A 12,572-nucleotide genomic window follows, 5' to 3' on the forward strand; every position below is an offset into this window, starting at 1 on the left:
CAACTTAAAGTTGAATATCCTAAGTTTAAAGGGTTTGAAATTGAAGAATCTGAAACTTTGATTTTATTGTCATTCGCTGTGGTGAATGACGAAGAGTTTGAAGAAAGTATACTAGAAAATGAAGAACAACAAACTATAGAGATTTCAATGAAACTTGATTAATTTTGTTTGTCCAAATGTTCTAATGAATGCAAAGGACAATGCAAAATTTTTCAATTCAATTTTATTCAACTCAATCTTATTCATATCATTCAAGAAAGAGATATGGTGTGATCTTTCAATTAAATTTTTTTATTCTTTAACACTTTAAATTCGAGGTTAAATTTTTTCGAAAGTGTGGTGAATGATTTTAGTGCGTAAATCTATATCAGACCCGAAGACTTTTATTTTCCAATTTTGGATTCCTAATTCCAATTGGATTATTTATTTTCCTAAATAGGTTTTATTTATACTCTATAGTTTATTTAGGACTATAAAATATTATTTTTATTTAATTTAGGTCTTTAAATATGTTTTCTATTTAGATAAAAACTCTTTAATTTATGCATTGTATTTTCATTATAAACAACTTTTCATATTTACTCAATAAAGTTTTTTTCTTCATAAAGCTATATTTACTTTATTTTATCTTTAGATTTTAGATTTAATCTTATTTATTTTAAGGTTTTAGATTAGATTTTATTTATTTTCAAGTGTTTGATTGTGTGTCGATCTTTATTCCGCGCTACTGCTTTAGAGATTTCACCCTTATTATGATAACCAATACTGGTGGTGGTGAAATTCCTGATGTAGCATGTAGCGAGGAATAAGGATCGACACACAATCAAACACTTAATCCAAGATTTTAAGAAACACAAGATTCAATTTAGAATTTAAGGAAAAAAAAAAGAAGTGAACATAACTTTATAAAAAAGAAAACTTTCACATAATCAAAATACAATGTGTGTATTTCTAGAATTTTAAATCCTAATTTATGTAGAAATTAACTAAAGAGTCATAATCTAAATAGAAAATATATTTAAAAACTTAAATTAAATAAAATAATATTTTAGAGTCCAAAATAAACTAGAAAATATAAATAAAATTTATTTAGAAAAATAAAGAATCTTGTTAGAATTAGAAATTCTTGTGAAAATAGAAAAATAAAATTTTTCAGGTCTGATATTGATTTACGTACTGTATCAAGATCTATTAGAGACGAAAGAATGGCATAGACATCGGAATTCAGAGTGGTGGTGGTCAGAGGAATTTGTGATGATTTGGGGAACAGAGTGGAATAGGAAATTAGGAGCAGGGTTGGGGTTTTGAGGGGTATAAGGGAAGAGGTAGCAATTGGGATTGGGATATGGAGTGGAAGAAGGATTCATGGGAAAGGAACAAGAAGAAGTGTGAATCCAGAAGAATTCTTTTCTTAGAATTCAGATTCTATTGAGCTAAGTGGAAATTGAGGTGGCCAAACTGCAAACGCTATTTGGAAGTTTCTTCTGCGTTTTGTGTTTCTTGTGCTTTTTGAGTCCTTAAAAAAAAAAATCATTTTATAAAGATATTTATTTTCGAAATGGGAAATGCAAAAGAATAACCCTAATAATGCAGCAATAATTTGCATGTAGTTTATTAGGGTTTACTTGTCAAATTATTAAACTCTATTTTATATTAAAATAAATTTAATTATTTAATTTATATAAAATTAATTAATATATATATATAAAATTAAAATAATTAATACATAAACCTTAATATAATTAATAATATTATTAATTTAAAAATGGTTAGACTTATTTGTAAATCATTATTATTTTATAAGAACTCAAAATTAAAGTTTTTTTTAGGACAATTTACAAATTATAATTGCATACATAAAGATCTCGTTATATTTTCATAAAAAAACCTCAAATTCATACTATAAAAAATTATCATTAAGAATCTAATAATAATAAATTACTACCGAGTAGAGTATACTTTTCAAATGACCTATCAACATTATATCAAAATTTTTGATAATTACTGAGCTATTATATTTTTTTATAAGTGTTTTATTTAAATTTTTTTTATATAAAATTATAGCAGTATAAAATTTTACATTTTAAATTTATATTTTATTTTCATTTAATAAAGACTTTATTTTTAATTTTCTTTAAAAAAAAGGTATACCAGTGTAATCGTATTCTTTGATTTTCATATGTGATGAATAGGAAATTAATTAATTTCTCCCAATACTTAGTGATTCTATGCACCTAATTCCCTACCATGCTTTTAAGTATATATGGAGGTGTGCATCTACAGAATTAATTCCCTGATAAAAAATTATGGATTAAGGTATTAATGATATTCCATGATACTACAAAAAGTAGCTTATAGATTATAATCTATTAAAAACATATTGATAAAGTCAGATTTGAATATCTACTTCTTCAATTTTTTTATTAAAAAAATAATATAAGAGAAGAATTATTATTTAGTAATTTTAGAAAACGGAGAGTAATTAATTGAGTTTTAAAAATAAAATGATTGGTTAAAATTAATAAAAATATTTAAAAATTTAGATAGTAATTCTCTTAATATAAAATGATTGGTAAATTTTTTTTAATTCTCTCAATATAAAATGATTGGTAAATTTTTTTTGTTAAGTCAGGTTTTCATTCTATTTTATTTTTCTTAATTAATTAGGTATAAAATCTTAATGCTGCAACGTTCTATACTCAATTCCCTGTGAATAAGATCTATGTGCATGTATTTAGGGGAAAAAAAAATAAGAAGATGATAGATTTGATCTCCTTTTAGGGCGTAACATTCCCTGGATATATATTTCCATTATTTCTTCCTGTTTCCAATATATATATATATATATTATCGGATCCTCTTTCCCATATTGAGTAGGGGAAGATCATTAATCTGATCAGAATTTCCCAATATAATTAAGATTTATTGGCTTCAGCTGCAGCCTCAAAACTAATTAAATACTAGTGTGTCCCTATTATACATGGAAAATGCAATCAATAATATATAGGCAAAGATTGAAGGAAAAACAAGCAAACATTTTAAATGTTGTAGGATTATATATTAATTAATCCGGGTTCGTCTAAACCTAGAATATTATCTCTGATAATGTAGGATTCTAATATTCCTAGTTTATGATCTTGGGATAAATAGTCCATTATCTTTGATAAATATATATTCTATTCACTTAATATGTATAAGCCGACTCGCTTAGTCTAGCTTAATCTAAGAAGTTAAAAGCATAGTAGCCCTAAATTCGCGTCTCCAATAATCTAATTCAGTTACTTGTTAAATTACTTTAAAAAAAAAAAAGAAGAATTATCAATTATTACGTTTTCATTCATTCAATTCAATGCATCTCATGCAAGCATATTTTTATGTAGAATGCACAGATTATATTTCTGATGATTGGCTGAAAGGAGGAATTATTTAGAAATTTTAGAAGGATTACTGTTGAAACTCATATGAGGAAACAGATAACAATTTGTTTCGTGCAGATAGTAGCATGCAATCATTTTCGTGAGGTGAAGCTAAGTAAAATAATAATTTCTGCCTTATAATATTTGGAATTGAAATAAAAAAGAGACAATAATTAGTGAAGATTTTGGGACGTTGTCTTCTGAGTTTTCGAGTAGGGATCAACAACCAGAGATTAGCTTTATGGAAGACATATCTAGCGCATAAATAGCCCTATGTATCATGTAAGATTTCTCATCACCCCCTCACCCAGCAACACCAGTAGTAGACGGAGACTAATGAGTATATAGTGATGGGAGTTGCTAATTTCCTCCTAGTTGCTTTTGTCTTCTTGGCTTTGGCTTTCTCGTTTGCCGATGCCTTTGATCCTGCGCCTCTTCAGGACATCTGTGTAGCAATAAATGACACAAAGTTTGGTGGTAAATGATTTCGTTTTCATCATCTTTAATTTCTTTAACAATCTTGGATGATAATTAATATAATAGTTTCTTCTTCGTGCAGTGTTCGTGAATGGAAAATTCTGCAAAGATCCGGCGAAAGTCACAGCAAATGATTTCTTCTACTCAGGGCTTAATGTTCCTCAAGACACATCAAATCAACTAGGAATATATATCACTCTTTTAACTGTTGATTCGATACCAGGACTTAATACTAATGGATTATCGTTATCACGTATTAACTATGCAGCAAATGGCGGTCTAAACCCTCCACACCACCACCCTCGAGCAGCGGAGATTCTCACAGTTTTGGAGGGGACTCTTTACGCTGGATTTGTGACAGCCAACCCAGATCATATCCTATTCAGCAAAATCCTACACGCTGGAGATGTTTTTGTATTTCCATTTGGGCTAGTTCACTTCCAGTTGAACATAGGTAAAACTCCTGCAGTTGCCATAGCAGCATTGAGCAGCCAAAATCCTGGAGTCAATACAGAAGCAAATGCACTATTTGGATCCAAACCGTCTATTAATCCTGATGTTCTCACCAAGGCATTCCATCTTAACAAAAGTTTGGTGGTCACTCTTCAAAGTGAAAATTGGGTTAATCCATGACATTATTGATGAATTCTCTCATTTTGATCATCATATCTCATGGTTTGTAACATATTAATAAGGAGGATGCTTCCTGTAATTCGCTCCATTTGTTCATGATGAATCATTTGGTAAACTTTCCTCTTTGTGAAAATCTCATGCATGCATGGTTAATTGTAACAAAATAAGGAAAAGGCGTTCCTCTTTCCGACTTGATCTTTCATATATAATATAAATTAAGCACCTCTCCTCTCTTTCTCTTTCCCTCTCTCAATTGATTTTGTTTGTCCATTTAATTTTACTCGAGTGTTCAACTCAAATTTCACAATTTTTTTTTTATAAACAAATTTTATTAATAAATTAAGAAAAATTTACCATATATTAGCCAAACTAAACCAAGTCCAAAAGACCTTCTCTAGTATACCCAATCTAGGCTAACATATAACTCAACTCAACTCAACTAAGCCTTTATCCCAAAAATTTGGGGTCGGCTATATGGATTCGCTTTCTCCACTCTAAACGATTTTGGGTTAAGTCCTCAGAAATGTGTAATGCTTCTAGGTCATGTTGTACTACTCTCCTCCAAGTCAATTTAGGTCTACCCTTTTTTTTCTTTCTATCCTCTAACCTAATGTGCTCTACTTATCTAACTGGAGTCTCCGTATTTCTACGCTTCACATGACCAAACCACCTCAATCTCCCTTCTCTCAACTTATCTTCAATTGGCACCACTCCTACCTTTTCTCTAATACTCTTATTACGGACTTTATCTAGTCTAGTATGGCCACTCATCCACCTTAACATTCTCATTTCTGCAACTCTTATCTTAGACGCATACGACTCTTTCAGTGCCCAACACTCACTACCATATAACATAGTCAGTCGTATGGCTGTACGGTAAAATTTTCCTTTCAACTTATTGGGAATCTTACGATCACATAAAACTCCCGTGGCACGTCTCCACTTCAACCATCCGGCTTTAATCCTATAACTAACATCTTTCCTCATATCCCCCATCTACTTGAAGGACTGAGCCTAAATATTTAAAGTGATTACTTTGGGACAGTACCACTCCATTCAAACTAACTCATTCCCTATCACCAGTTTGGCCTTCACTGAACTTGCAATGCATGTATTCTGTCTTCGTTCTACTTAACTTAAAACCCTTTGACTCTAGAGCACTTCTCCAAAGCTCTAGCTTTCTATTGATTCCTTTTCGTGTCTCATCTATCAGAACAATATCATCCGCCAATATCATGCACCAAGGAATACTCTCCTGTATATGTTTCGCCAATTCATCTAAAACTAATGTAAAAAGGTAAGGGCTTATGGCTGATCCTTGGTGTAATCCAATTGAGATCGAAAAATCTCTTGTGTCCCCTCCCACCATGCGCACAATAGTAGTTGCTCCTTCATACATATCTTTCAACACTTGTATGTACCTAATAGATACCCTCTTTTGTTCTAACACATTCCATAAGACATTTCTTGGAACACTATCATAAGCCTTCTCCAAATCAATAAAAATCAATCTGGGCTAACATATGTTAAGCGAAAAAACCTAAAGCCAAAATAAAGGAATATAAACAAAGCAACAACAAAATATATATAAAAGAAAAAATGCAAACAACAATTGCCTTGTGCCCAATAATCACAAGGATAACTCACAGCAACAAAATCTTAAGATAAAAATTCAGCAGAAGATTAGCACAAAACAGGCTATAAAACACCACAAACCAATGACTAAGCACCAGCAGAGCCACGCTATCACCGCTATCAGCAACAACAATACTCAAGCCCCAATCTTCACCTCAAAATGACTATAAAGATGCCACAGGCTAAAGTACGCAACTGAAGCTCATTGATTCTCTCAATTAATTGCTTAACTAAACATAAAGATTATTGTCTTATTATTATTAGGATAGGAGAATATCATTAGTTCGACGTGTATCCTGAGTACAAGTTAACTTGGTGTTATTAAATTATTAAGCTAATTAAATCATGGAAGATGATTATGATCACTAATCATTATTTTGATGTGAAGATAGTTCAATGACATTAATTAATTAAAATTTTAGTTGTACAAGGTTTTGATGATTATTGGATGGATTAACTTTTAAATGCAATTTTTTAACTAAGACACTTACTCTCTTTCTTTTTTTTAGTTTGTGGAAGCATATAGTGTTGATGAGCAATGTATCATCCCAACATTTAAGAAATCCAAAAAGAAACCTCTCCTATTTATATTGATGATTATTACTTGTTGCCAGACTCCTATAAATAATGCATGATTTAGCTAGACCTAAACCATTTGGTGAAGGCTTCATCATCCATGGTATATCCTTGGTGACATAAGTGGAATAATTTTTTTTATAATTTCAATCAAAATTATTATATACACTCGATATATATGTACTTTTATTCATAAAAAGTGTCTTTTATAATTTTTTAAAATTTAATGCTCAACAATTTTTTTTTTATGTGATGCGTTATTTTTCAGTTAATAATTTTCTTAGATCTAAATTACACTCCCATAATTTTGTGAAATTTATAAATTTTTCAAATTTCAAGTCAGAATGCATTATTTACTCTTGTTATTATGATTATTGACTAATTTACATTTATAATAAATTTTAATTCAATTTACCAATGCACCCTTAACTCTATTTAATTTGCAAATTTAATTGTCCATAAAATTAAAAATTTAACCAGTAATGTAAATGATTTAATTTTAAAATTAATTTAAAAATTAAATAATATTAAAATTTGATTTCATATTTTTTTAATAGTAAATTAGTGACTTAATAAATAACTAAATCAATTCATAATCTGAAATGATGCCATGTAAATTGAAATCTACCTAATCTTATCCACCTATGCTAATTCTCTTAGAGGTTATTTTTCATTTGGATTTTTAGTCTTTCTTTGATAATAGATGACATTTAAAGTGTGTTGCATATATGGTCACATTTGGTCGTTACAAAAGATTGGATTAATTTGTTTTGTTCTTATTAATTAATAGATTTGATAGAACACCAATTTTGAATTTGGATATTAATTAATTATAATTTTGATGCGGGGCGGTCACATAGGACTTTTATCTATGACCCATTCAGTAAACCTAGAAAAATCCTTTTATATATGCACATTGTTTGAAAGTTTAGCTTTGTTTTCAAATGAAAATAAAATCAAAAATGGCGTGTAGAAATAGTTGTGTTGAATTCACCAAAAAATATGTATCGAAATCATCTGCCTGGAATGAAATTATAATTACTATTGTTTATAAGATATGGAAAAAAAGACCAGTTCTTCACCAATACTGTATTACTGCAAATAAGCATATATAATAGGAAAATAAACAAAGATGAAAGTGTGTAGTTATAGTAGAATGGTTCATTGGTGAAATTAAAAACTGAACATAACACCTTCAGACTGGTGAAGTTTGATTATGTCTTTCCAGAGACTAGATCAATGACTCCAATCTATAAATTCATTTGTTTTCCATGCAAGAATTCTCATCCCTGAAAGCACTATAAGCTATAGCAAGCTCGAAACAGCCTAATCAAAATGAAAGGAGTTCATTTACTTGTTGCTTTTCTCCTTCTGGTTTTGTCTTCCTCATATGTCTTTGCCTTTGACCCTAGCCCTCTTCAGGACTTTTGTGTAGCCATCAATGGCAGCAAAGATGGTGGTATGTGCTTAAAAAATGAAGTAAAATATCCATTTCACGATCATTTTCTTCGTTCTTAGTGCTAATATATAAGCCTTTTTTTTTTCTTATGCAGTGTTTGTCAATGGAAAGTTCTGCAGGGACCCAGTGCTTGTAACAGCAGATGATTTCTCATTTTCTGGTCTCAATATTCCTAGAAATACAACAAACCAAGTTGGGTCCAACGTCACTCTCTTAAATGTTGACAAAATACCAGGACTTAACACTCTTGGCATATCCTTAGCTCGTATAGACTTTGCACCATATGGTGGCCTAAACCCACCCCATACTCACCCTCGTGCCACTGAAATCTTGGTAGTCTTGGAAGGCACCCTCTATGTTGGTTTCGTCACATCAAACCCGAATCGCCTCATCACCAAGGTCTTAAATGCAGGAGACGTTTTCGTTTTTCCAATTGGCCTCATTCACTTCCAATTCAATATTGGAAATACTAATGCAGTGGCTTTTGCTGCTTTGAGTAGCCAAAATCCCGGAGTCATCACAATAGCAAATGCAATCTTTGGATCTAATCCACCTATTAATCCAGATGTTCTTGTCAAAGCATTCCAAGTCGATAAGAATGTAGTGAACTATCTTCAGAAACAGTTCTGGGTCAACAATCACTAGAATCATATTCGTATATATGGAATAATCGTGAACCAGTACTAGAATGATTGATATTTTTCTGTAATAAAGTAAGGAGGGGCTTCTGCGTAGCTCTCTCGATGTTGATTTTTATTTTATTAATGAGATAATAATTGTTAAGTGCTCTCTCTCTCTCGCTCTTTCCACTGCTCACATATCCATAGACTTGCTCAATTAAAGGTGTTACAAGAAAATTTAGGATCTTTATCTAATAGCTTTCAAATTATTTTTCTTGAAGGAAAGAACAAAACAATGAAAATTTGTTATTCTAAAGTTTTGAGTTAGGTTGTTTAAGAAAAGAGTTAATAAACAACCAAAACCAACTTGGAAATTTGTAAGAACTAGTAATTAAAAATATTTTCATTGCCTAATCTGATTTGGTCTAGTGATTAAAGGCATATAATTTATCTGGCAAATTCATATTTGAGTCATTTATTTAAAGCATTTGTTTAGGAATTTTTGTGTGCATATCTGTTCTTACCTTTTGTTGTATGATTCTGATACAATTTTGGTAGTTTAGCTTGATTAGGAACCTATTTATTAGCTGTAATTTTTTATATAAATATTTGATTTATGGGGCAATAAACATCAGAATTATTATTCCAAAATTTCTTAGTTCTTTTACATGGTATCAGAGCCATGGCTGATGAAAAGAAAAATGAGAGTTCTGGATCAGGGAAGAAAACTTCTAGTTCTTACACACTGAATTCGAATGACAACCCAGGTAACTTGATTACCCAAGTTCAGTTGAAGGGCGAGAATTACGAAGAATGGGCGAGAGATATGCGGACTGCATTGCGGGCCAAAAAGAAATATGGTTTTATTGATGGATCTGTTAAGCAACCAGCAGATGACTCACTGAAACTCGAAGATTGGTGGACGGTTAACTCTATGCTGGTTTCTTGGGTATTTAACACCATTGAACTGACGCTTCGCTAGACCATCTCTCACATGGAGAACGTAAAGGATCTGTGGGAGGATATTAAACAGAGGTTCTCGATTGGGAATGGTCCACGAATGCAGTAACTGAGATCGGATTTGGCGAATTGTAGGCAGGAAGGTCAATCGATCGTGTCCTATTTCGGAAGACTCAAAACGTTATGGGATGAAATAAACAATTATGATCAGATACCAGTGTGTATCTGTGCAGGCTGCAGATGCAATCTTACCATTGAATTGGAAAGAAAGCGTGAAGAAGAGAGAGTTCATCATTTTTTGATGGGCTTGGATGAAGAAGGATACGGAACAGTGTGCTCTAATATTTTGAGCACTGAACCCTTGCCCAATTTGAATCGTGCCTATGCTATGGTTGTTCAGTAAGAGCGGTTGCGAACTATGACACAAACCAAGGAAGAAAGAGGCAATCCTATGAGTTTTGCAATTCGAGCAGGAAGTCGAAATTCAGGGGGGGATAAAGAAAAATCCTCAATTTGTTCTAATTGCAATCGAGAGGGACATGATGCTGAAAGTTGTTTCCAACTGATAGGTTATCCAGAATGGTGGGGTAATAGACCACGTGGAACTTCTGTTGGACGAGGAGATGGTCAAAAGCGTGGCAATAGAGCAAGACGTAGCAAGGGAGGAGTTGCTCGTGCCAACGCCACACAAGCAACTGGACTTGATGGTGGGCGTGAAATTGTGACAGATTCAGATCAAAAGGGTCTTAGTAGATTAAATGAAGAGCAGTGGGCTGCTTTGCTGGGCATGTTGAATTCTTGTCAGAATGGTGGCAATGAGAGGTTGACAGGTACACAGAGGATATTTTCTTAGATTATTGACACAGGAGCTTCCCATCATATGACAGGAACGTTGGCATTTTTGAGTGAATTGCTTGACATTGTGCCATGCTCAGTCGGGTTACCTAATGGAGAAAAGACCTTAGCGGTGAAAGAAGGAACTGTGTTGCTTGGAGGAGACTTGAAATTGCAACGAGTCCTTTATGTGCCAAATTTGAATTGCAATCTGATCTCTGCATCACAACTACTTAATGATTCAAATTTGGTTATTCAACTCACTAACAAAATTTGTGCTATACAGGACCTAAATTCGAGGAACCTGATTGGAGCGGGTGAGCAACGCGAGGGGCTGTACTTTCTCAAGGGAGTGACATCGGTACAGCTTGTAAGGTAACTGATGTGGGGTCTTTTGAGCTTTGGCATAAGAGAATGGGTCATCCTTCTTATAAGGTGGTAGAGTTAATTCTAGAAGCTGGTAGCATAGTTAGGAAAACTAATAAAACTTGTGAAGTTTGTTTTAGAGCAAAGCAAACAAGAGAGATTTTCTTTTCTAGTGACAATAAAGCTGATGGTTGTTTTGAATTGATACATTGTGATTTGTGGGGACCTTATAGAGTCCCAACTTCTTGTGGAGCAATTTACTTCTTAACAATTGTTGATGATTACTCTCGTGGTATTTGGATATATTTGCTGAATGGAAAATAAGAAGTAGCTTGTGTTCTTAAGAAATTTGTTGTGATGGTTAAACGCCAATTTGAAAAAAATGTGAAAATTGTCAGAAGTGATAACGGAAGTGAATTTATGTGCTTGAAAGAATATTTTGATGAACAAGGGATGTTGCATCAGACTTCCTGTGTAGGAACACCTCAACAAAAATGGCCGAGTGGAAAGAAAACATCGCCATATTCTTAATGTGGCAAGAGCCTTACGTTTCTAAGCAAATTTACCCATAGAATTTTGGGGAGAATGTGTTCTTGCAACCGGGTATTTAATTAATAGGACTCTATCTATGTTATTAAATGGTAAAACCCCATATGAGATGCTCTTTGGGAAAGTACCTTCTTACAAACACGTTCGGGTTTTCGGTTGTTTGTACTATGCGCATAATCTAAATCGGAATAAAGATAAATTTGGTAGTAGAAGTCGTAGGAGTGTTTTTGTTGGGTATCCATTTGAAAAGAAGGGATGGAGATTGTATGATTTGGAAACTAAAGAATACTTTGTATCAAGAGACGTGGTATTCGCTGAAACAGAATTTCCATATGCAAATGAGAAAACAATGGGTGATGAACTCATTAAAAATGGAGTTGAGGAGTTGGGTGATGAAGTTGATGGTTTAGAGAACAACTTGGGAAAGGAGCACGATGAAAGTGTGGGTAGAGAAAGTGAGGTGAATCCTGAAACGGAAGAATTGATCCATGAAAACAGTGAGGGAGTGGATAGAGGTGAAGTTGTTGAAGAGCAACTAGGTAGGGGACAAAGGGCCAAGCAACCTAGTGTTCGTTTGAAGGATTATGTGATAAACGCCATCAAAACAAGCCCCTCGGTATGGTCACCTTCCCAATCTGATTCCTCAGGTACGCCTTACTCTATAGTACATTATGTGGGTTATGATAAATTCTCTGTACAACACCGATGTTTTTTGCAGCCATTACTATAGGACATGAACCAAGCTCTTATGCAGAAGCAGTTAAGGATGAACGGTGTAGAGCCGCTATAAGAAAAGAAATACAGGCTTTGGAGGATAATGGTATATGGACAGTTGAAAATCTGCCATTTGGGAAGAAAGCAATAGGAAGCAAGTGGGTATACAAAATTAAATACAATTCTGATGGAAGTGTTGAACGATACAAGGCGCGGTTAGTGATATTGGGAAATAATCAAGTTGAAGGCATAGATTATCAGGAGACTTTTGCTCCTACAGCAAAAATGGTTACTGTGCGCACCTTTCTTGCTGTTGCGGCTACAAAGAATTGG

The 12,572-nt window shown here is 32.9% G+C and overlaps 2 protein-coding genes across 2 annotated transcripts; both read left to right on the forward strand.

Moving 5' to 3' along the window:
- Positions 1–3,752: 3,752 nt before the first annotated feature.
- Positions 3,753–4,526, forward strand: LOC110643391 (germin-like protein subfamily 1 member 20). The gene is made up of 2 exons (XM_021795749.2): positions 3,753–3,893; positions 3,976–4,526. The coding sequence occupies exons 1-2, from the start codon at positions 3,767–3,769 to the stop codon at positions 4,524–4,526; spliced, it is 678 nt and encodes a 225-aa protein (XP_021651441.1). The 5' UTR covers positions 3,753–3,766.
- A 3,505-nt stretch (positions 4,527–8,031) lies between these two features.
- On the forward strand, positions 8,032–9,003 carry LOC110643389 (germin-like protein subfamily 1 member 7). The gene is made up of 2 exons (XM_021795746.2): positions 8,032–8,196; positions 8,291–9,003. The coding sequence occupies exons 1-2, from the start codon at positions 8,073–8,075 to the stop codon at positions 8,839–8,841; spliced, it is 675 nt and encodes a 224-aa protein (XP_021651438.1). The 5' UTR covers positions 8,032–8,072; the 3' UTR covers positions 8,842–9,003.
- The last annotated feature ends 3,569 nt before the right edge of the window (positions 9,004–12,572 follow it).

Source organism: Hevea brasiliensis, unplaced genomic scaffold (assembly GCF_030052815.1).
Source record: "Hevea brasiliensis isolate MT/VB/25A 57/8 unplaced genomic scaffold, ASM3005281v1 Scaf5, whole genome shotgun sequence".
In the NCBI taxonomy this organism is placed as follows: Eukaryota; Viridiplantae; Streptophyta; class Magnoliopsida; order Malpighiales; family Euphorbiaceae; genus Hevea; species Hevea brasiliensis.